At 53.5% G+C, this 24,128-nt stretch overlaps 3 protein-coding genes across 9 annotated transcripts; 1 reads left to right on the top strand and 2 right to left on the bottom strand.

Moving 5' to 3' along the window:
- The first annotated feature begins 700 nt into the window (after positions 1 to 700).
- On the top strand, positions 701 to 6,064 carry IFRD2 (interferon related developmental regulator 2). Its single transcript, XM_079155640.1, has 12 exons — positions 701 to 922; positions 2,913 to 3,032; positions 3,120 to 3,204; positions 3,304 to 3,428; positions 3,512 to 3,669; positions 3,833 to 3,883; positions 3,969 to 4,147; positions 4,233 to 4,338; positions 4,906 to 5,043; positions 5,132 to 5,260; positions 5,339 to 5,434; positions 5,569 to 6,064. Exons 1-12 carry the CDS (start codon positions 868 to 870, stop codon positions 5,647 to 5,649), a joined length of 1,323 nt encoding a protein of 440 aa, XP_079011766.1. The 5' UTR covers positions 701 to 867; the 3' UTR covers positions 5,650 to 6,064.
- A 460-nt stretch (positions 6,065 to 6,524) lies between these two features.
- On the bottom strand, positions 6,525 to 11,281 carry LSMEM2 (leucine rich single-pass membrane protein 2). The gene is made up of 4 exons (XM_079155685.1): positions 10,018 to 11,281; positions 7,181 to 7,291; positions 6,917 to 7,102; positions 6,525 to 6,719 (listed from the first exon to the last, which is right to left on the bottom strand). The coding sequence occupies exons 1-4, from the start codon at positions 10,139 to 10,141 to the stop codon at positions 6,586 to 6,588; spliced, it is 555 nt and encodes a 184-aa protein (XP_079011811.1). The 5' UTR covers positions 10,142 to 11,281; the 3' UTR covers positions 6,525 to 6,585.
- A 140-nt stretch (positions 11,282 to 11,421) lies between these two features.
- SEMA3B (semaphorin 3B) lies at positions 11,422 to 22,955 on the bottom strand. 7 transcript variants are annotated; one of them, XM_079155507.1, is made up of 20 exons: positions 22,852 to 22,955; positions 21,071 to 21,231; positions 20,609 to 20,680; positions 18,494 to 18,680; positions 17,540 to 17,697; positions 17,333 to 17,395; positions 16,835 to 16,954; positions 16,663 to 16,756; positions 16,130 to 16,249; positions 15,185 to 15,330; positions 14,979 to 15,090; positions 14,789 to 14,858; positions 14,552 to 14,696; positions 14,017 to 14,236; positions 13,664 to 13,755; positions 13,545 to 13,586; positions 13,143 to 13,300; positions 12,960 to 13,015; positions 12,729 to 12,868; positions 11,422 to 12,265 (listed from the first exon to the last, which is right to left on the bottom strand). In XM_079155507.1, exons 4-20 carry the CDS (start codon positions 18,600 to 18,602, stop codon positions 11,861 to 11,863), a joined length of 2,250 nt encoding a protein of 749 aa, XP_079011633.1. In that variant the 5' UTR covers positions 18,603 to 18,680; positions 20,609 to 20,680; positions 21,071 to 21,231; positions 22,852 to 22,955; the 3' UTR covers positions 11,422 to 11,860. The 7 variants fall into 7 exon arrangements, with proteins under 7 accessions (XP_079011633.1, XP_079011635.1, XP_079011636.1 ...); XM_079155509.1 differs by lacking the exon at positions 20,609 to 20,680; XM_079155510.1 differs by lacking the exon at positions 21,071 to 21,231 and having other exon boundaries at positions 20,609 to 20,677; positions 22,852 to 22,868.
- Between the last annotated feature and the right edge of the window lie 1,173 nt (positions 22,956 to 24,128).

Genomic DNA, 24,128 nt, shown 5'->3' with positions numbered 1-24,128 from the left:
TGTGAGGCACTGGGTTTGATTCTGAGCACCATGTATAAATAAATGAATAAAATGAAGGTCCATCATCAACTTAAAAAAAAAAAAAAAAAAAACTCAGAGATCATCTGACTCCACATGACACAAAGCATCCTCTGGCCATCAGGGCTCCAGCTGGTTAGGGTTGCCAGCCCAGATTTTGTTCCTACATCTTAGTGGGTCCACAGAGAAGTCACAGGAGGCCTATTCAGGGGCATTCGGTTCCAAAAGATCTGAAATAAGATCTCTAAGTGCTAAGCTGTTGTCTGCACTCTGCTTTTATTATAAAGTCACTTTTTCTTTCATTGTCTGTTTGTTCTCCCTATGCTACCAAGCCCCAAAATCTTCTCAGGGTCCCTGGATTTAGCCCTGAGCCTTTGCGCAAGCGCCCCGCTGCAAGGGCCCTAAAACGCCTGTCCTGCCATGGTGCTTCATCCGTGGTGGGAAACTTCAGAGTTAAAGACAATTGTGCAAGGCGCGGGACTGGAAGGCGGGCAGGGCATTGTGGGTGCATAGTTCAGCTAGGGCGGGCACGGCTTGTGGGTCCAAGAGTGAACTGCGACTACCGTGGTGCTCTGCTTCTAGCCGGCCGGCTGTAATCTGTGCGCGCAGCCCCCTGGGAATAGTAGTTTCGGTGCCGTGCATGTGGGTCTGAACCGGGTGGCGGGGAACTCGCCTTCCCAGCGACCCGTTTGGCAGGGCGGGGCGCCTCGCGAAGATGGTGGCGCGCGCGGCGTGTGGCTCCCGTCGTCTGTCCAAGTCTCTTCGCAGCGCACCAGCCAGCATCTCGCTGGTTTGGAGCCCCAGCCCGCCGGGTCCCTGACCCCGCGCCCCCCATACCCTGTTCCCGTCATGCCCCGGGCGCGTAAGGGCAACGCGCCCCGCAAGGGCGGCCAGCGCCGTGGAGGTGAGTTGGGGACGCCAGGCAGCTGTTGAGCAGCGAGCAGAGGCCCTGCCTGGGTCCCCGTCGTGTCCCCTAGGGTCCTGGAGCGGGAAGCCCCTCTTGATTTGCCCAGCCTATCCTCCCGGAACTCTGCCGATGCCAGCACGTGCCAGAGCAGGCATCAGCCACGTGTGCACCCAACTGAGCGCGCTGCCAGCCGCCTGTGTACCTCTGGACATTGGTTTTCCCACTGCCTTTCCGTTCCAGTGGTGCCTGCTGGGGTGGATAAACCCACTGGACAGAGAGCAAAACCAGCTTCCTTTCTAAAACCGTGTCCTTTGGTGGACTGGACAGGGAAGCTGGCAGATGCCTAACCTGCTCCCAGAACTGAAAGAAGTGAGATGCGAATAGGAAGCTACAGAATGGGGTCTTGACGATTCCTCTCAGGAGACTGAATGAATACCCTAGAGCCCGAGGCAGTCTTAGTACTTGCTAATCAGCCTCAGCCAGGAACCTGTACTGTTGAAGTAAACACATATGTTTGTTCTGATGGGACAGAGTGCTGGGCGGGCACAGCTTTGAACTGGCCACCGCCCTAATGGGGCTTGGGTGGGGGACACTTAATAGGGTAGTGACAGTTCAATAGGGACTGGTGGTGAAACTTTTTCACTGAATGGTGTCAGTCCCAGACTGAGGAACTTGGGAAATCACATGGAAGGAGATTCTCAGGGTGAGTTCTGAGAAGGTGAGACGAAAGAACATGGGAAGAGAGCATGTTGTACAAAGGCCTAGCAGCTGCAGGGATCATAACACAGTGGAGCAAATGAGAGAAGGCTGGGCTACTTTTGCAGCTAGGTAGAGAACAGGTGAGCAGGGACCAGTGTGCCTACTGGACTTTTTCCTACAGGCTAAGGAGTATAAGTAGTTCCAGAGAAGTAGGGCCAGCCTGGTCATCAGAACCTGTCCAGGGCTCTGCCACCCTTACCGAAGTCTATACTTGACCTTGGACAGAACACATACACAGGAAGGCTCTCACCAGAGACATCGCTGTGTTCACCTTTTTTAGGGGGCACTTTCAGCTCTTCCAAGGTCAGGAGGACTGTGTTTATCTGATCCCATAGCTGAAGGTCCTGGATGAACCAAAGGAAGCTCAGAAGACAGTATACTTAATCATAGGGTACCCAGCACATCCAGTAGAAGCGGGGCTTTTGCTCTCAGAACTTACAGGTGGCTTGATGAATTTGTTGGCCTGCAGCAGAGCCATAACAAATCACTTGTCTGTTTTGCAGATAGAGAAATGGAGGCTTCAAAGCCTGGGCAACTGACCCATTATAACTCTGTTAGGATGTAAAGCTGGGGACTAAGGGTGTAGTCCAGTGATAGAACACTTGCCTAGCATGCATAAGGCCCTGGGTTTGCTCCTTAGCATGGGGGAAAAAAAAAAAAAGAAGAAGAAATGATCTGCCCCAGGTCTGTCTAACTATAACCTAAGACCCTGACCTTTGTATTGCCCACTTTGGGGCATAATCCAAGCTGGGCCACAGGCCTAGATGGGATCCAAGCAGCCCCTCCCTTCTGCCTCTACCTGGCTCCCAGTCTACTTAAAACAGGCTTCCATCTCAGGAGGCTGTTCACACGACGTCTGCCACATTATTCCTAGGCTGGGCCTTGTTCTTGATGCTCTTCAAAAGATAGATTTCCTTCCCTTCTTCTTGCTTCCTGATTCAAGTCTGCTGCATCAGTCTTTGTACTGCCCACCTCAGTTTTGGGCCCCTCATCTACAGGGGGCAGCATTCTGTCTTGTGTGATCACGAGGTTGAGTGAGATATGCCCAAGCCATCCCTTATCAATGAAAGCGAGCCTTTTTTTTTTTTTTTTTCCCAAAGACAGGGTCTTACTATTTGCTAAGGCTGCCCTTGAAGTTGGATTCTCTTGCCTCAGCATCTTGAGTAGTTGGGATTATAGGTGTGCACCATGTTACCCCACAAACATACCCTATTTTTACACTCCTCAGGTGCCCGAAGCAGTGCCCAAGCTGACTCAGGTTCCAGTGAGGATGAGGCAGCCAGTGAGGCCCGCAGCACCACCAGTGACTGCCCCAGTCTTCTCAGCACCACAGCAGAGGACAGCCTAGGTGAGAGCAGGTGGTAGTTTGGCTGGGGCTCAGCTCAGGCTCCATTGGGTGAGGGCAAGAAGTGGTGCTGACCCACTGGCCTTGCAGGGGGGGATGCCATGGATGAGCAGGGCCAGCAGGAAGACCTTGAGGAAAAGCTGAAGGAATATGTGGACTGCCTCACAGACAAGAGGTACTCCTGGCTGCCAGCCAACTCCTACACCCAGGGCCCTGCCATGCCAAATGTGACCAAAAGGTTGGCCCCCATGACCTTACTTCTCTATCTCCCTAGTGCCAAGACCCGGCAAGGAGCTCTAGAGAACCTGCGCCTGGCCCTGGCCTCCCGCCTACTCCCTGACTTCTTGCTGGAGCGCAGCCTCACACTGGCTGATGCCCTGGAAAAGTGCCTCAAGAAAGGTTAGGCCCTTGGGACTCGTGGGGAACCTTAACTGGGCAGGTGTTGACCCTTGCTGCCTGGGCTAACTGAAAGGATCCTACAGGGAAGGGCGAGGAACAGGCCCTGGCTGCTGCTGTTCTAGGCCTGCTGTGTGTGCAGCTGGGCCCTGGACCCAAGGGCGAGGAGCTGTTCCACAGCCTGCAGCCCCTGCTGATCTCTGTGCTCAGTGACAGCACAGCTAGCCCTGCTGCCCGGCTCCATGTGAGTGTTTCCAAGCCCCAGAAAACGTTTCCTCCACCTTATCCCTAAGTAGAGTGGTGGGTTTCACTTGTTCAGGCTCCCCTACTCTAAGGGGGTTGAACCCCATGACTGGGAAGCTGGACTCATTCCCTAACCAGGCCTGTCTCTGTCCTCCTCCCAATAGTGCGCTTCTGCTCTTGGCTTGGGTTGCTATGTGGCTGCTGCTGATGTCCAGGTAAGTTTCCTTTGGACACAGTGGTAAAAGACCTAAACCCATAGGTCTGTCCCTGAGCCCATCCCTTGCTTCTCTGTGCTCCTAGGACCTGGTCTCTTGCCTTGCCTGCTTGGAAGGTGTTTTCAGCCGGTCCTGTGGCACAAGTGGTTCCTCAACTCCTATGGTCCATGCCAGTCTGCATGGTCTGCTTTGTGCTGCCCTGCAGGCCTGGGCATTGCTGCTCACCATCTGCCCCAGCACCCATATTAGCCACATCCTCAACAGGTAAGGCAGCTGTCTGCAGGGAATGGGAGGAGATCATGATGGGGCCCCCAACCCACACATGTACCCTAGCATGCCCTTTCCCTAGGCAGCTGCCCCGGCTGCCCCAGCTCTTGTCCAGTGAAAGTGTGAACCTGCGGATTGCTGCTGGTGAAACCATCGCATTGCTCTTTGAGCTCGCCCGGGACCTTGAGGTGTGAGGGACAGTGGGGGTTGGGGGATGCCTGCTGGTGCCACTGCCCATCCCAGACTGGTTGCAGAGCATGCCATAGATAACAGAGCAGCCTTGGATCATTATGCAGGGAAGATGGTCTCAACGTTGACTCACATGCTAGGGTCTGTGATGAGGACCCTGAACAGAGGTATTCTGTGTAGGCAGAGGCCAAGGAGGGGTTGAGGGAGGTCAGACAGAGAAGAGAAGGACTGCCGGGTGCAGTGACTCATTCCTGTAATCTCAGCAGCTGGGGAGGCTGAGGCAGGAGGATCATAAGTTCAAAGCCAGCCTCAACAACTTAGCGAGGCCCTAAGCAACTCAGTAAGACCCTATCTCTAAATAAAATAAAAATTAGGGCTGGGGATATGGCTCAGTGGTTAAGTGCTCCTGGGTTCAATCCCCAGTACCAAAAAAAAAAAAAAAAAGAGAAAGAGAGAGAGAGAGAAAAGAGGAGGACTCTCAGTGAAAGGAAGGCTTTGGGCAACTTACATTAAGAGCCAACAGAGCTCACATGCTTCAACCCCATGTCTCCATCGCTCCCCCACAGGAGGACTTTGTTTATGAAGACATGGAGGCCCTCTGTGGTACCCTGCGCACTCTGGCCACTGACAGCAACAAGTACCGAGCCAAGGCTGACCGCCGGCGACAACGCTCTACTTTTCGTGCTGTGCTGAACTTCATTGAGGTGTGTGTAAGAACGAGAGTGTTCTAGTATGAGTGTATACCCAGGCATAGCAGCCAAGCCCAGTTGTGTGGGCCCCTCTACCCTGCAGGGCAGTGAATGCGAGGAAGAGACAGTCCGCTTTGGACTTGAAGTGCTCTATGTAGACAGCTGGGCTCGGCACCGGATCTATTCTGCCTTCAAGGATGTGCTGGGTTCCGGCATGCACCACCACCTCCAGGTAGGAGGCTATTCAGGAAGGGCTGCCCAACTTGGCTGCTTCAGACTGTCCTGAATTTATTGCCTTCTTTATCCCCAGAACAACGAGCTTCTTCGTGACATCTTTGGCCTGGGCCCAGTGCTGGTGCTGGATGCCACTGCCCTGAAGGCCTGCAAAATTTCACGCTTTGAAAAGGTTTGTGCCCTGGACACCTGTACTTTCCCTTTCTTTGCTTTTCCTGGGGGCCTAGAGCTCAACAAAGGCTGCTTGGGGAGCCTAGGCTTTCCCCTTCCTGGCTCACCACATCACTCTCTTTGCTCCTACCCCAGCACCTGTACAATGCTGCTGCCTTCAAAGCCCGGACCAAGGCTCGCAGCCGTGTAAGGGACAAGCGGGCAGACATCCTGTGAGGTGGACCAGTTAAAGAGAAGACTCCACATTCTTGCCCATATTTTTAACAGAAGACAGTGCAAGAACTGGTCTCTACCAGTGATTGTCACTTTATTTTTTTAATGGCAAAACCAAAAACAGATAGGGTGGGTGAGTGGAAGGTCAGGACCCTTGGAACCCTGGCCTTTGTCTCTGCACTCAACCCTGTGACCTCTTCCTGCCCTTTCTCTGGTGAGACCAAATGTGTGCCTCTCCCAGGGTGGGCAGTAGGGAAGCTGTCCCTTTTCTTTTTTAGGCCTTGTTCCTGTGGGGTGACCCACTTTCTTTGGGAGATTGGCATCTGGACAGATGCCACCATATAAAGGTGTAGAAGCAAAGTGATCTGGAATGGATTTGTACAGAGTTTTAAAGATTAAAAAAGATAATTAAACAGAATGTTCAGCTTCTTGTGGACTTGACTCCTGGGTATTTCAGCCTGCTCTCCTTCCCCATCATCCATCATCCCAGATTTGGGCCCAGCTGGGTCTCCTCCATCTCACCTTTGCCCTCCCAGGCAGTCTCTCCCCAACTCAGAACCCAGCCTGTCCTTGAGAACTGAGGCCCAACCCCCACTGAGAGGCCTGGCAATGACTGCAATGGGGGCAGCTATTTCTAGACTTCTGAACCTTCTGTCTAGGGGTGGCCAGAGGGTGCTGACAAGCCACAGGAAGAGCCAGGAGGCTGGTGCCCATCCTGACCTTAAGCCACCCAAAGCAGGCCCTTGGCATCAGAAGGCTTATCTGGGTTTGGCCTGAAGAGGTCAGGAGAGGGAAGCAAGCAGCTATAGAGTCACATCAGGCTCTTGTACAAAAATCTCACCAAGGAAGTAGTGTAGACCAGCACTGGGAGAGGAGAGGCCTGTCAATGGCTGCTTTATTCCCCCACATAAACCCCAGGCCCCGGGTTCAAGTCGCATCTCAGCTGGGTGCTCGGGCTTCACTGGAGTTCAGCCTCTTCAGCTGGCTTAGACTGGCTAGGCGGAGTTTGAGCAGAGTTTCCTCCTGTGTTTGCAGTGTGTGTGCTAGGACCCGCAGTGATTCACTCTGCAGCACTGGGGATGTACAGCCATTTGTGGAACCTGTCAGACCATATTGCTCCCCCAAACCTCCCCCAATCAGCCCAGCATCAGGGAAGCTCCCACTGACCTGCTCCCACCCTTTATTGCTACAGTATCTGCAGTTGCTCCTTCCAAAGAGCCACCCAGTGCTTACTGCCTTGCCCTCAGTTTCCCACCAGCACTCTCCCTACCGCTCAGGTAGACAGCCAGGATGGCAAGTGCGAGGCAGGTGAGCACCAGCAGTGCCAGCAGTAACAGGAATCCCCCACGGCCACACACTGGGCTGCAGCCAGCCTGGGCACACAGTGATGGTGGCAAGACACCTAGCAGCTCATCCCACTGCCGCACCTCTTCAGCCAAATAGGGACGAAGGGAGCCTGTGGTGAGGATGAGACATTAGGAGGGCAGCAGTACATCTCCCAGTACGTCCATCCCTCACCCCTGCTCCCACTCACCTCCACTGTGCAGGTCACTGATAGACTCCACTCTGTGCAGATGCACCTCCTGTACATGGTTGGGGTCTAATAGCCCCCTGCTCCTCTGGCTCTGTGTTAATGCCACAGTGTCTGCAAGAAAGTGGATATGATTCAGCCAACAGCCCTTCTCCCAGGTAGCCTCAAGCAGCAGAAACTTGGGAAGGATGGGGACGACCACAGGGCATTTTGCTCCAAATCTCATACAACTTCGGGAATGACCCTTGGTTCAGATCCAGAACAACCTCAGCCACTTTATTCTGTGTACAGTGGCAAGTACACTCAACTTGCTGCCATGTTTCATTCTAAGCACCTCAAGGACCTTCAGCTATTTATCTCTCTGCTCATTTCTAGCAAATATTTCTTCAGTCTTGCAGGACTAAGCCCACAGCACACAAAATTCAGTCCTGCCTCTTCTGTTTATCAAGGACCTGCGGACCCTGTGAATCATCAGTCCAGACCTGATACTCTGCCTTCTGGGCAAATTCAAGACATCATGGAAACCTGGTGCGGTGGCACAGGCCTATAATCCCTGCAACTCAGGATATTGAGGCAGAATGATTGCAAGTTCAAAGCCAGCCTCAGTAACTAAGGAAGTCTTTGTCTCAAGACATCGTGGAGCCTTTCCTTCCCAGCCTTGGTTCTGTGTTCTTTAACAAATGCAGTATGAGTCTGCCATTCTGCAAAACCTGCTATTTTCACTCAACATCACTACAGGAGACCCTTCTCTATTAAAACAGTTTCTCATGCCTCTGCAGGCATCACTCTGAGACTGCCTGGGCATTTAGGTTAGTTCTGTAATCCTTGGAAGTTAACAACCCCCAGACATTCATCATTGACTTTGAAAATTTCCCCCAATTTCCTGGTAGTTGTTAAGGACAATTCCCAGAAGAAAAAAATTGGGATCCAAGAAGGAAGGGTTTTGTTTGATTTGGTTTGGTTTTTGTTTTTTCTCAGTACTGGGTATTGAACCCAGGGCCTCACACATGCTAGGCAAGCACTCCAGCACTGAGCTATATCCCCAGTACTTCCCCAACCTCCGTTTTATTTTGTTTGTTTTTGTACCAAGGTTGAACCCCGGGGTGCTTAACCACTAAGCCACATCTCCAGTCCTTTTTATATTTTATTTTGAGACAGAGTCTCACTAAGTTACTCAGTGCCTCACTAAATTGCTGAGACTGAATTTGCAGTCCCCCTGCCTCAGCCTCCCAAGCTGCTGGGATTATAGTCATGTGCCACCATTCCCGGCCTTTCTTTTTGGAGACAGGGTCTCACTGTGTTGCCCAGGTGGGCCTCAAACCTGCCATTCTGTCTCAGCCTCCAGAGTAAGCTGGCATTACAGTCATTTGCTATCATTTCCGGCAGGAATTTCTTTTTTCATCTGTCATCAAATTATCCCCCAGAAAATGCATCTGCATCCCCAACATTGCCACCATTAGGCATCCCCACTGAGGGAAAAAAATATTTATATTCACACAGGTGCATATGATTTGGTCCTATTATTTATTTATTTATTGGTACTGGGGATCGAACCCAGAGGCACTTTACCACTAAGCTACATCTCCAACCTTTTTATTTTGAGATGCCTAGGTTGGCCTCAAATTCATAATCCTCCTGCCTCAGCTTCCAGAGTTGCTGGTGGGTGCCACCCTGTCCAGATAATTATATTTTCTTCTGGTATTCTTTGACTTGACTTTTAAAATCTTGACCCCCATAAGAGCTCCAGATACTCACCTAAAAGTTGGACAACAGTGAAGGGGGACTTTAGAAGGATTCTTCCTGTTAGGGGTAATAGTGGCTTTGGACTCTGGGTCTATCACTCTTGGGACAGTAACTCAACCTTCATAATTTGCTTGAAGCTGTCCCTTAACATGCTCAAAATCAAGCTTAAAAAAAAAAAAAAAAAAAAAAAAAAAAAAAAAAAAAAAAAAAGATGCTTGCAGACCTTAGGTCTGAGTGATGGTTTGAAGGTCAAGTACCCTCTTCACACTTAGTGTGCTTTTCCCTAATTTAAACTGAACATGGATACTGTTTGTTACAGAAAAATACACAGTAAATGTTACTGTTAAGGTCCCCTGCAAAAGACAAACATTTCCTCTTACCCAAGTTCAAGCCTCTCCCCCCTGCAGTATAAAATGTTGAAAATGTGAGGAGAGGAGCCAGTCAGCTGGACCAAGCTGGGTTGTGGGCTATCACCTAGAATTATGAAGAAGCTAGTCCTGTGACCTGGCCAGTCTTCAACTGCAGCTTCCTAGATTCCTGTTGCTGTGGCTCCTCTGAGCCTTAGGACTTCTTATAGTACTACAGCAGTTAGGTGACTGGCTACCAAGCTCTTGACTAGCTGTCTGTCTGTCTGTCTGTCTAGATTGAGGGATCTCAACCCTTAGTCAGTTGGGGATATTTAGTCCTAAATTAGGGGAAGTCAGAGGCCTATCTACTGCTCAGTCCCTAGGCCAGGTACCCAAATGGGCCCGCCTGCCAGTCCCAGTTTCCTCCCTGAAGGAATAGCTACACTGGCCAGGAGCTGTCCAGATACCCACACCCACTTAGAGAGGCCTGTAGTTGAACCACTCCTAGTGGGTAGCTTCCCCCAGTCCCTCCCTGAAGGGGAAACTGAAATAGGGCCTAATGTGGGACAGGGTTCTAGGCATGGGGACGGCTTTTAGTCCATGCATGGGGTAGGTCATTTCACTAGAGCTGGGACATGAAAATTGACCACTAGTCAAACAATGAGGTCAGTGGGACAGAGGGTGTCTCTCCATGGTCTGCAGGGTCATAGGACCGGGGCCTTGCCCTCCCTCTTGGTCACCCCCTCCTACCTTCTTGAGTCTCCTCAGGCATGGCAAATGGTAGGCAGTCAGGGGGCCAATGAGGGTGCCCAGTAGCAGGGCTGGACAAAGCAGCAACAGCTTCTCTGGGAGCCTGGGGAAGGCCTGGCCACATTCTAACCTGGGCTTAAAATAGGCCTGAGCTCAGCCTGCTGGGCTATATTTAGAGGGGGTAGCTCTTAACCATCAGAAGGGGCAGAGTGACCCACATGGGCCAGCCTAGACTATCTACCTGGTGATGGAGCTCAGCCAAGAGCATGCTTCCACCAGTACACAGGCCCAGTGGCCTTCTTAGGGAACTATATCACTCCTATATGTACACAGGCCTTGGGGCCTTCATCTAGAACAACTATCACAGGCTCAGCTTGTAGCAATGCCCCACACGGCAGCCATGACATAAAAGAGACATTGTGCAACTCTACTCAGCCGGCCCTCTTCCCTTGTAGACCTTTACTCAGCCTGGTCATCTCCTCCCTGCAAATATGAGACAAACATCCACCATTGTGTGATGTGCTAGCACTAGAGATTGTGGGTATTGGACAACTGAAACCCAGTGCCACAAAGGCTCTGATGGTCCCAGAAGTGGACATCTGCATATATGTGCACACATAATACCTATGGTGGCCAGTGGACAGACCTGTATTAGAAGTCAGTACTTCTACTACTAGACTTAAAGGATCAGCCCTCTCTGGCCTGTTTTCTCATCTGTAAAAGATGAACAACAGGAATTCCTCGCTGGCAGAGTCATTGAGAACAGATATACAATCATGTGTCTAAAGCATTATCCTGAAGCACAGTTTTGGTTCTCTCTCCCTCTGCTCTCCACAAGGGCATACATATCACATGGGTCATATGAGGATCTGCTTACCCTTGTTGTGGAAAGGCAGTACAGCTTCCAACCCTCCCATGAGAGGATCCCTGGGCCCCTCCTACCCAACTGGGGCAAATTAAGACTATGAATTCTACCACCCAAAACATCCCAAATTCATCACTACATGATGTCAAACTGGCCTCCTTGCTGCTCCTGGATGTGGTAAGCATGTTCCCTGCTCCAGGACTTTGCACTCTGTGTTTCCTCCTGGAATTCTCTGCCCCCAGATATTCCTGCAGCTGGTTACTTCCTCTCTTTCAGTTCAAACATCATCCTTTCAGTGAGGCCTTCTGCTTACATTCTTTTTCCCTATCATCCACCCAGTTATGTTTTCTTCTGAGCACTTAGCCCATACATTATATTATGCAGAATGTACGGTGCATGTGTGTCCGCAAAGGCCCTACAGAACCTGCTCAGTCACTTAAACACCATTATTAATCCTCACCTGACCAATCTTGACAGAAGAAACAAAGGCCCTAACACTGCTAGGAAGATGCCCAAGAACACAGAGCAAGATCTACGACTAGTGGTCATCCGCTGGGGCCATTCCAGCTTCGGTTGATAATGTGTTTATTGCATTACTTTAGTACAGTCGTCCAGCCTTGCCCGGACCCCAAGAGCCTAGCCTATTCACAGCTTTCTGCTCACTGCCTAAGGAGAGGAATGCCTCTCCCAAGGTGGCTACCCAGGACACCTCCCTAGTCCTGCTCCTTCCTCTGGCACCCTGGTTCTTGGTCCCGCACTAGGTCTGGGCTGCCCTTCCGGGGCTACATTCAAGGGTTATCCTGTTAATAAATAAGCTGGAGCAGCTGCCCTTCATCCAGGGCCTGTCGGTTGGTGTGTACGTCAGCCCGAGGATTTCTGTGTGCCGGGTCCCAACCCATCTATCTGTCTTCCTAGGGTCAGTCTGTCCCCTCTTCTGCCTGTAGTCTCCATCTGGTCCTTGGCGTGGGAACGGTGCAGTCACCACTGCGCTGCACTACGCGGGCCCCGCTCAGCTCGAGGCTCTGAAGCGTGAGTCCGCCTGTTGCGGCCTTTCCTGCGTGACTCCAGGGCGGGTGGTCGAGGCGCTGGCTGCGGGCGGCACATGCGCAGGGAGTTCGCGCCCCCACCGCCGCCCGGTTCCACCAGCTGTAGAAAGTCCCGGTACCAGAGTTTAGGACCCAGCGACGCAGAAGGCGAAACTTCTTCAGCCCGCGCCAGCCGTTCAGCCTGCGCAGCACTCAGCACGTGCAGCTCCAGGCGGCGCAGTGGCTGTGTAAAACCCTGCTCCACCGCTGCACATAGGTACACTCCTGAATCCTGGCGCCGCACGCCGCTCAGCAGCAGCCCCCGCGCGGTGCGCTCAGTGCGCTCCTCCACCAGCACCTGTCGGGAGAGGGGCGGCGTGAGTCTGGGGCCTCCTCGGGGAGGCGGAACTTAAACAAAAGGTCATTGAGAACCAAGGGGAAGTGGAAAAGGAGCACCTGCCGCTGCATATTTGTAGGTTGGGTGCATGGGATCTTCAAATGAAGATCCAAATGGGGCGGGGTTCACCCGAATATGGGAGGCGGGCCAGGGACCTAAATGGGCGGATGGAGGGCGGATCCCTCTCCAGAAGATAGCTGGGTGGGTCAGGATACCGTGGGGCCTCCCTGGGATATGAAGTGCAGGTAAGAAATCAAATGCGACCGCACGGGTAAGGGGTGTAGTTGGGAAGGACCTCATTAGCCTGGACTTTACCTAGATGTGGAATACAGGCCAAGGGCCTTTTTGGGCAGGGCGGGACCTTTCTTTAGGGATGTAGAGGGTGGGAAAGGTGCCAGCTTGCGAAGAGAGGAGTGAGGCTCACCTGGGTGTGAGACGCCTCCCCTAAACGCTGGAAGGTCCACTCCACATGAGCCTGCAGCGAGCGGGGCTCACACTCCAGAAAGGCGCTGCCACCCTCCACACCGAAGACCTTCCGCTCCAACAATGCCGGACGGGACAAGTCTGGAAACCAGGAGAAAGTTAAACTCAGGGAGGGCAGGGTGGGATGGATCATTTTCAGGGGATTCAGAGTGGAGGCAAATGGGGCACTTACCCCCGGAGCATAACATGCTGGGGTCGCCGTTCCTTATGTCTTGCCGTCGGAACCGTCTGAGGAGAGCATTGGAATCTCCGTGAGCCCTTCTTTTTCCAGTCAGGGGCATTCAAAGACCCTTTGTTTCCCTCCCTGCGGCTGGATCCCAACCCGGACCCGGACCAGGGCCCCGAGCTCGCCCACCTCTTGGCACTAGGCTGGAAGCGCGTGCATGCGGCCCCGTCCCAGGCGCAGTAGGGATCACGCGCCAGACAGCATTCAGCACAGGCGCGGCCGTGGGCAGCGCAGCGGTGCAACGCGATCTGGGCCACTGCGCTCCGCGAGGCTACGTACAGCTGGTGCTAGAGGGTATGAGGGCTCCAGGCTGACCTAGGGCGGTTCCGCGCCTGCCTCCCATTGGTCAGAAATCCCTTCCCCCACTTTACAGATAGGAACACTGAGGTTCACTTAGGTCACACAGTCTAGCAAAGGCAGAGCCTATACTCAAATGCCAGACTGTGTGCGAACTACCAAAAGAGGGAAAATAATTGGATGCCTGGAGCATAAGCTCAGGATGTCCCATGCCCCACCCTTTTGGACACTCACCCTCTTGGAGGAGATTTGGATGCTGGTGACTGCAGCAGAGTCCTGAGAGGGAGAAGGGACACCACGATTAAGGTTTAGTGGTGGGTGAGGGGCCTGGGCAACTGGGGTCAATGCCTCACCTCAAATACATGCAGCTCTTCCAGGAGCAGCCCCTCAGAGCTAGGGCGGCTACCCTTGGGGACTGAGATCACCTTCAGCACTGTGCCCACATCTGCAGGAATGAGAAGTGAGGGGTGGCTACTGGTTTTCCCTGATAACCAGGACTGGGGTCTTGTGCCTTAGAGTCCCCCATCCTCAGCATGATTGGGTTATGAGGTGAAGAGTAGATTGGAACAATCAGGGTAGCATCCAGAAAGTGGAGCCACAGGCCAGGCAAAAAGGTGGAGATGGAACTGAACCTGGAAAACTTTCACTACCAAGCCAAGGAGCCTGGATGAAGTCCTGGGATCAGTCATTGTGGCAGGACCCTGACCTGTGCCAATGAAGAGGACATCATAGTGTCCATCAGCAGCTGCTACACGATCTGCAGCGATTTGGGTGAAGGTGTATCCAGCGCCCACTTGTAGGAAGAGAGGGCGCCCCCCCATGGGCAGGATGGAGTTGTACATGAGAGGGTGGTTACGAGCAAACTGGATGACGTCATCAGGGAAGTCCTTGGTGGAACTGAAGGTGCCAAAGGTCTTGCTGGGGCACTGGAGAGGGAAGGAAGAAGGCACAGGAGGGTTACAGGCTTTGGGGTTTGGTGGGCAGCCCTCCAGTGCGGACCTCTGGGAATAAGGAAGAGGGATGCACTGCCTTGGGGATTTCAGCCTTGCCCTGGGAAGGCTCAGATTGAGCCTAAGGCCGAAAGGGGAGATGTGGCATTCCTCCGAAGATCCCTAGCTAATGATGGTGACCTTTCCCCACCCATAACAAAAGGAAGAAACCAAATTCACCAAAAAGACCCCAGGACAACTTCTCTACCCTTGAGACTTTGAAGTGGGTTATGGCAGGAGTACCCTACATACCATGCCAGGCCGTGGGTAAGGGACACGACCCTGGTAGGACACCCACTGGTGCGTGGGCCCCTCCTTGTGTGCAAAGGGTCCCAAGAAGGCCCGGCGAACATCGTTCATGCTGTATACACACACAGCAGAGCCCTGGAAGATGCCACTGCAGGCAATGACAAGAGGTGGAGTGAGGGGGCCCAGTGAGCCCAGCAGGCCTTAAAGAGAGGAGAGTGTTCCCCACCTCTCACCCCTTACCTGGAACTGGAGAAGACAGCGTAGAGCAGCGGAGTCCTGCGGTCCCGTGAAGACATCAGGAACACATCCTCTGCATAAAAAGGGTCTAGTTGAAGAACAGTGCACAGCCAGCCTCTTTGGCCCAGTTAGGCTCCTGGAGTCTGCACCCCTGACCCTTTCCCCCATCATATTCCTCACTCAAAGCACTTACGCAGCTGGTCGAAGTGGGTGTCCCCCTCAACTCCCGGAACAGAGCACACCAGCCGTGCCTTCAGGAACGTTGTCCACTTGTTGACCAAGCTGCGCTGGCCACCCACATCGTTCTGCGGGGAGGATCCCAGGGTATAAGAGCGGAACCCCAGCGGGACAAAGGGGCGGGGGCAAGGCTGCTCAGTGAGTGGCGCAGGGATTCCTCACACGGCAGATCTGGCCAACGCGAGACACAGTCAAGCGTCCCAGTGCGGGCGCTGCCTCCACCGCTGACTCACGGAAGAAGAAGTAGACTTTGTCATCGTCAGGGTTCTCACTCTCCGGAATCCAGAAGACCTTGATAAACTTGGGTTCTAGCCGCAACAGGAAGCATAGATTTGGCCTCGCCAAGTCACTATCTACCCTCTTCTCACGCCAGGGGCTACACAGCGTCTGACCACCCAGCTTCCAGAACCGAGTCCTAAAGACTTGCGATGTAAGGAACAGCCACGAGGGGGCAGCAGAGTCTGTGGCTGCCTGAGCACGCAGGCAGGAAAGGAATTCCAGGGACTTCAGATCTAGGCCCTCAAAGTTCCTCAGGCATATGGGCCAGGGAAGGAAGGACATGGGGCATCCGGTTTCACCTTGGCTATTGAATCTTTCTCTGGACCAGATCAGATGCTCCCCACTTCTGTTGGATCCCATACTCTAACCTATTTCATCCCCTGACAGTTTCTGTCCCTTATCATTGCTAGTGCCACCAGCCTGTTTCTTTGCTTGTTCATGCCTCAGGGCCTTTGCACTAGTTGCTCCCTGTACCTGGAATTGTCTTCTCTCAATTCTGTTGACTGGCTTTCTTGTGCTTTGAAAATTAACTTAGAGCTTTCCCTCAGCAAGGTGGCTGCCTTTACCCAACCTGGGGGTTCCTTTCCCTTCATCACCATTTTCTCATCTACCTCATTGTTGCTAGAATTTATCATGTATTTGTTCTGAGATCTGTGAACTCAAAGAGAGTATAGGCCATACCTATCTTATTTGTCCCAAAAAACCAGTGCCTGGCATGGGGCTTGTTGAGATTTGACTATGCCCATTGCTCACTTATTGTATCTTTGCTTGGGACCTGCCCTGTGACAAGATGGCAGCCCCTGTCCACTAGCCCCACCAGGCTCTCACCGTTAAGCCAGCGGGAATCATGTGGCTCTGTTCGGAGACTCGGACGCTGGCCCAGGCTGCGAAAGATGGTAAAGTCCCGGCCCATGAGGTCTGCTGCCACCCCTGAATACAACTCCTCCCCTGCAGATAGGGCAAGAGCTGCTCAGCCAAGATGAAGGCTTTAGGGATAGGAGGGCCTGGGGAGCTGTAGGGGCTCTCACTCCCAGAGGCTATGGGGAGGGGGGTCCCCTGGGACTCTCAGGAGGCATTGGGATCTGTGAGGTTCTAGAATTTCTTTTTCTTTTTTTGGTACTGGGGATTTAATCTAGGAGCACTTTACCACTGAGCCACATCTCTAGCCCTTTCTTATTTTTTATTTTGAGACAGGGTCTCACTAAGTTGCTTAAGGCCTTGCTTAGTTGCCAAGGCTGGCTTTGAACTTGTGATCCTCCTGTCTCAGCCTCCCCAGTCACTGAGATTATAGGTGCCCAGCATGTTCTAGAGTTTCTAAGGGGTTGTAGGAGTTCTGTTGGGGTCCCAGCCTTTGGACTCACCCACCAGCACGGAGGCAGCTCGATGCCTGGGGTCATAAGGGCTCTTCCCCTTGCCATCCTCAAGCCTTCTCAAGTCCAGCCGGAGCACAGGCTCCTGAGAAGCGAGGAAAGTTATTACTGCTAAACCTTTCTTCCCATTCCCAACCTCCCCACTGCCTAGATCTGATCTTACCTCCTGCCAGTGGCCCACCTCCACAAATGCACATGTTGGGTGGAAGGCCCCTGTGCCACAGGCCAGCAAGTGGGTGTGGTTATAGGCGTGCAGCAACTTCACAAAGTTCATGCACTCAGTCTAGTGGGCAGGTATGGTGAGGAAGAGTGAGGGAGGTGGTCTTAAGGGATCCCAGTTCACCAGGGGCATCCCCACCCCTTCCTCTCTTCTGTATCAGTCTAGGCAAGGGGCTACAGAGACCTGAGTGCCCTTGGTAACCAGCCCAGCCCACCCTTCACATGGTGGTTGTATGGAGAAGTGTAGACCTGCACAGCCCCCCATGACTCAGAGAATCACATGAGCCTTCACCCTGACTCACCAGCTCCAGACCTCAGCCACTTTGACCTCCCTGCCCTCACCCCAGTCAGAACAGGCAGGCCTCTGTCTTTGCACTGCTCTGTCTCTGGGGTGAAGGGCCAACTCTCCCCATTCCCACCCCAGATAGCCAGCAGCACTCACACCAATGTCCTTCCCTGCCCAGTTGCACTCCTCTCGCCATTCCACAGGGGCTGGCCAGGCCAGCTATAGGGAGGTGGAGGGAATGAAGAACACAGGTCAGGGATATGCTCTATCCTGGGGGTCTCTCCAGTCAGGGAGCCCATCCCTTTGGGTCTCTGTAGGCAGTCTAGAGGAGGGTCCTGGGGCTGGGGTTAGGGTCCCTGGCACCTTCTTGGCCCTCTTGCTGATGTTGTCCAGGCTGAGGGAGGCCACATGGTTCTCAGCACCCACAAACAGGCGTCCTCGCTCCTCATCTACTAGCAAGGCTTCGTAACAGCAGGTCCGCTCCAACCTGAAGGTCCGGAGACCATGCCAGGCCTGGAGTTCTGCAGTTGGGACACCACTGATGACTCTCATGCCATACCTGCCCCAAAGCCTCCCCAGACCCTGCCTGATTGTGTCTCTGCAGATCAAGGTTATTACTGTGACCTAGCTCACACCTGTGTGCTTACATATGTGTGAGCTTATGTGCATGAAGACAGGCCCACCCAGGTGCATGTGTGGAGCTGCAGGGTGGGCAGTGCAACCCCCAGAAAGACGAAAGTAGGTTGAGAAAAGCATGTTCAAACAAGTGGTGTCTCTGGGTGAGCGCACTGGGAGGTCAGGCTTGTGGTCGTCAGGGTTCTGGGGGAGACCAGAAATGTAGGGACAGCCAGAACCCCAACCCCAAGAAGTCAGGCTGAGGATTCCTTCCCTGTCACCATGCCACCAACCTGAGCTCAGCCGTTGCCTACCAGATGCCATTGCCTAGTAACCACACCTCCGTGTAGGGGGTGTGAGAATGGGGCTCTAGTGGCCCCAAACCTTGACTTCCCTACTGCTCTACAGAAGAAACATGGCCTGCTTGGGGTAGGGAATGAGACAGAAGCAAGGTCTGTTGCTATGGGGACAGGAGGGGTCTTCCTGGGAAAACATGAAGAGAATGTGGGCAGAGAGGTTGGGGAACTGAAGCCAGGACAGGGTTAATTGGAGATGGCCTGAGAATGACCCCGGACCCAAAACGGGTCTGGAGATAGGCACACAAGGGGCGACAGTCAACACAGAGACCCAGACCCACTATCCACACTGGGCCCCTTTTCTGCCTACCCCAAGGGGGTCCTGCTACCTGTCAGGTGCACCTACCTTGGAAGGAGAGCCGAAGGCGTGGGGGGCTGGGGGTGGCACCCCCCAGCCCCACTACCCAGAGCAGGGCCAGGCCAGGAATCATGGCGGCGGCCTCAATCCGCCCCATGCCAGCAGCTCAAGGCACTCAGGGTTCAGCAGGCGTGTGTGGAGGAGCTTTGAGCCGCCCTGGACTCTGCCCCAGGATCTGGAAGAGAAGGAGTCGGCAGCGCGCAGCTAGGGCGGGAGGCTGGGGGGAGTCCCCAGGGATCAGATTACAGCCCCTGGGGAAAGAGGCTGGGGGGTCACATTCCGCTTCTGAGCTGAGCCCTCCCTTCCTAGGGTGCCCTGCCTGGCCACAATCACAGACACACCCACGCTGGGCACACCCTCAGGGTCACCCTGCACTGTCAGGCACCCGCCCCACCACGTCACCCTCCTCAGTAACCTCCCCTCCTATATACACACTCACAGACATTAATTCACAAATACTGTGCACCCACTTCATGCCAGCCTAGGACCAGGATACTGGGAGACACCAACAAGGCCCCTGTGTGGGAGGGGCAGAATGCCAACAAGGAGTTGAATCCTGCAGTCATTTCAGAGGGTGCCAAGTACAATGAGCAAAACAAGCCAATTGAGAGAGTGAAAGTGACAAGAGAGGATCAGGCCTCTGAAGGTGGCTGTGTACCCACAAACCCAGAGAGAAAACAGAGGTATTTGGGGGCTAGAGTCAAGATTGTGTGTACCCGTGAATGTGAATGTGTTTCCAAGGGTACCTTTGTGAATGTGCACATGTGTACAGTGTGTATGTGCCCGTGTGCATGTGTCTATATGTGCTGATAGTGTGTTGTATCACATGTAGATATGGGTTGAGTGTGCAAATGTGTGTATGCCTACATGTGTGGCACTGTGTGCACATCCATGCAGTGTATGTGTGTGATTTGTCCATGTGCAAGTGTGTATACACACAAATTGTGTGCATGTTTCAGTGGGCATGCAAGTGAGCAAATACAAGTGCAGCATCCATCACTCCCTTCAACTCTGAGACACCAGTGAAACCCATTCCTCAGAGGAAGATGTGCTGCACAGGAGAGCCAGGGTCTGCGTTCCTGGCAATGGGCAAGCACCTCAGCTTCTGACTGGGGACGTCCCCATGCCAGATCCAGTAACCCCAGATCTGCTAGGCTGCTCTCTCTGCACCCCAGAGGGTGGAAGGACTAGTCACACAGATTCTGCGAGGTCAGCCTTTGAACCCAAGAGGTATGGGAGGCAGGGTAAGCAGCTTCTCACCCTCAACCCCAGGCTCCTAGTGGAGCTGCCTTCCCTTTCAGAACCTCCACATTCTCCCTAAGCCCCTCAAGTTTACCCCTTCTTTGAGCCCCTCCTCTGAACTAGAGACCTTCCTCAGAGGGGGTCAGGCTCTGGTTACTATGCCTACCTTCCTTCCCAGGAACTAACTGGCAGGTGCTGGGCACAGGACCGTTGGGGGTGGGGCATGGTCCCAGCGTGGAATTAAGGAATGGAAACAGGTACTGGAGCAGGTCTCAGGCCCCTTCAAACACACCCCTGTACAGCTTCCCAGCTCCTGGACCCCTCCCAAGCCAAGACCCCCACCTCCCTCCTTCTATCTGCTGACACTTGCTGCTGCCTCTTCTCCGGTTCTAGAGGTCTTCAAAACCAATACCTGCTACCTTCCCATACTCCACCAATAACTCAGCAAAGGCATCTCACCGCCCTAGCCCCTTTTCACCCTGGGAAGGGGAGACGACTAGGGGCTGCAGGGCATCTTCTGACGGCTCCTTTAAGGAGCAGCCCCCGCCCCCACCAGGACAGCCACCTCCCCACAAGCCGTAAAGTTTTCAGGACCGCAGGGAGGATCGGGTGACTGGGCAGGCAGCTGGGACTGGCTGCAGCAAGCCAGAGTGGAACGGGCACAGGCAGGGAAGGTTGGGCAGGGACGATCCCTTCTCTCTAGGGCTTTAAGGCAATGTGTACCCCAGATGACATTCCCAGAAGGCTGGTGGCCAGTCAAAGCAAAAGAAGAAGCAGCAACAAAGAACCCCGTGCCATACATCACTTGGTTCTGTGTAGTAGGTGGGGGTGAGGATACTCCCAGGGACTCTACTTCCTCACCTATTCTCCACAGCTGGGATACTTGGAGGGGTAACAGCAAACTGAGCAGCTGTCTTAGCTTCCTGGAGCCTACTGGGATGGGAGGGCTAGAGATCAGGGATTCTCAACTGGAAATCTGATAAGCCCCCTAAACGTCAGCCCCAGAACTTCCTCACCAATTGGGCTACTTAATACTTCAAATGTCTGGCCCACAGTGGCTGCAATGATAGCCATGCAAGAATGTGTGTGTGTGTGTGTGTGTGTGTGTGTGTGTGTAGCTGAAGTGTGTGTGTGTGTGGCTGAAGAGGAGCACAGGAGTACTGGCATCCAGAGAATTTCACTTTTGCATTATGAGGTTTGGGCCCATCCTGAGACCCCCATCTGGACCTGTTGTCCTACATCAATGCTGGGTAGGGCCTCTCTGACTCCAGCCTCTCTTCCTAGGTGGGAGGAACTGTGCCCATTAAATCCAGAGCCAGGTACCTGAGGAAGTTTTACAGACAAGCAGGGGCTCCTACACCTCAGTGCTTCAGTTGGGAAGGGCCTGGGGTCTTGTTCTGAAGCTGACGATAGGTATTTCCACTGTAAGGAGTACTTGGAGGGGCTGAATGTTGTCAATGGCAGAGTGCAGCCCTCAGATCCACCTGGGTGAACATACCAGGGCTTGAAGATGGGCTTTGACCCCTCAATTCACCCAAAAGCATTCTTCTGCCACCTCCCCAAGACTGGTCAGCAGTTCCTCAGGGGTCATTGAGGCTATGTGGGCACTTAAAGTGTTCAGAGTTTTGTTGCCTATTCCCTGGGTGCCGCCCAGTTAGGAAGGGACAGAGGTAGGGCAAGACTCATCTCCAAGTCTCCTGGAGACCACTGCAGGGCCATGCCCCTCCTTCTGGAGCTTCAAGATACAGTGTTCCTGGACTGACCTGGCCAGCTGGTAGGTGAATGATTGGAGCCAGTGGAGGATCAGGGGCATTCACAATGGGGACTGGAAGGATGCTTCTCTGCCTGAGCTCTTGGGCTTCCAAGGTACAGTTCTGTAGTTCTGTCCTATTCCTGGACTAGCTGCTTCTTCTCTTAAACCTGGGCAGCCTCCCCTGGCCCCATGCAAGCAAACAAAATTCTTCAGCTGTTTACAATTTTCCACCCCAGCAGCCAAGATCAGCAAGTGCCTTTGAGGTCCCTACCACCCCCACTGTGTCCCCTATCTGCCCTCACTACCTTCAATTCCCCAGGCCCAGAGTCCCAGTCTCTGTTTCAACCCAACCCCACCCCCCAACCCTGGGAAGTGGAACCAGGACTTCCATAATCTTTTCAACAACTTGGGACTGATTTCCCAGCCAAAGAGAATGGATTGTCTCTGGCCCACCTGAGCAGTGTATGCTGCACTCCCTCCTCCAAATGTCTCCTCCCTTGAACTCTGTTCCACGGAGGTCCCAGGGGGAGAGCTCAAATTGTATTTGACCCTACAAGTTCTCCTTTCTGCTCCTTAGTCCTGGGTCCCAGTGTGCCAGGTAGGGGTCCCCATGAAAGCAGCACTCCAGGGACAGAGTCATTGCTTTGGGGTCACAGTGGAGCTCCTGAAGCCCCAAGGGCTCTGGAACCAGGCAGCCTGAGCCTGGGTCTAACAGAATCAGCAAACTAGGAGAGGCAGCTGAGATCACTTCTGCCTATATCCCTGATACCCTAGGCTCTTGGGCCTCTACCTTTGCTGGGGCATCCATGGGTATAGACCTGCCTGAGTTCTTGCTCTGAGGCTATCCATTGGCACAGCTTACCAATACCATGCCTTTTTCTTATAGAAATAACTGGATTGTTGTGCTGGGATTCCAGCACCTGCCTCTCCACCACCTCTCCCATCACCAGCTGGGCCTGCCCCTCTACGCCCTGCTTGGATGCCTGGATTCCAGGTGATGGGGCTTCGGTAGGACACCCATCTGAGGAAGTTTGTACCAATCATCCAGTGCCCAGATGGGATAGAAAGGGATCTGTTGCTCCCCATTCACACCTGCTTTAGCAATCAAGGAGCCAGGCATGCCACGTCACAACCTTTCCCTGTTGGCCATGTGGGCACCAGGTCATGCTGCCCCAAGCACTTAGACACAGTGGGGGAGGCAGTAGGGAACTGCCATGGAAAGTTCCCAGGCACCTAATTTCCCTGACACTCTTTTAACTTCTGCCCCAGCGGATTTCCAGGGAGAGGGTCAGGGCACGTCCCCCACCCACCCCCAGCCTGGTCTCCAAATTCCCAGGGGAACCCGGCCCACCTTTTTTGAAAGATCAGCTCCTCCCCTCCTTGCCTTCTGAGGGCCATGTCAGAGCTGAGGTGGAGGGGCTGAGGGAGGGGCCACCAAGAACTCTGGGCCTTTGACTGTGGCCCTACCCCCACCCGCTCCGCCCCTGCCCTCCCTCCGCCTCCTGCACATTCCTCCCAGGCTGAGGTCAGCCCCTTTGTGATGGGGGAGCCCCCCCCCCCCCCCCAGCCACATCACAGCTCTTCTCTCACTCCTGTTTTCTTCATTGCCCAGTAGGGTGGGGTGAGGAGGAGAGGGGGCTGGGGGCGTGGCCTCCCTCTCCCTTCTCCAGAACCTTGCAAAGACTGGAGGGGGCTGTTCCAGGAGCACTGCAAAATGGACTGATGGCACTCTATACTCATTAGCAGATATTAACATAAATGCTACATTCCCTAAGCCCACTAAGGAGGGCCTCCCAGGGGCGGGGATGTAGCTCACTGGTAGAGTGCTTGCCTGGCACATAGGAGTCTCTGGGATCAATTCATAGAACACACACACACACACACACACACACATACACACACACACACCAAAAAAAGCCTCCAAAAATGCTATTTGGGGGCTCTGTATGCTTTAGTGTAAGTGGGGGAAGGCCCTGACAAGGAATCACCCTCTTAGCAGGAAAAACTAGGATCCTGGGTCCTATCAATCACCAGCTGTGCCTCTAGCTAAAGACTGCATCTCTTAGATAGATCACTCTTATTCCCCTGCAGTTGCAGCCACTGTGCCAGGCAGGTCTGGTGCATAGTGGAGGCACTGAAGATTTGCACTCTGTTGCCACGTCAGTTCTGTGCACCCCAGGCCATTGGGGCCTTCATAGGCCTCCAGGGAAACCCTTCATTGGTATCTCTTCTATCCTGGCCTTTCAGCCCTCTTTCTCTCTCTCAACTCCCTTACTCTAGTGTCCCTTACCCCAGCATAACTAATTCCTTACCCTCTGACTCCTATGCCAAGACTAGCCTCCTTCCTCTCGCTAAGCACTCCTCTGACTTCCTACTTAACAAGCCTCCAACCTATCCCTAGCAGGGTCCAAGCCCACCAATCCCGGGATCCCTGTCAGAGAAGTCCTTCTGTCATGTTGAATATAGGACAAAGTCCTACTTCCTCCACTTGCAGCTGGAAGTCTGACTTCTTCACCCTACTCCCAAGCTATGTCTCTGGGTAATTCTGCCACTCCATGTGTCTTCTCCAAAGTACCCTGCTCCCTCATTCCCTGACTCAGAGAGTTTGCTAGGAGCATGCTGGGTGCT

The sequence above is a fragment of the Sciurus vulgaris genome, assembly GCF_902686455.1.
Source record: "Sciurus vulgaris genome assembly, chromosome: 10".
NCBI classification, from domain to species: Eukaryota; Metazoa; Chordata; class Mammalia; order Rodentia; family Sciuridae; genus Sciurus; species Sciurus vulgaris.
The sequence above is the reverse complement of the archived record's forward strand: the minus strand, read 5'-3'. Positions and strand labels throughout refer to the sequence as shown.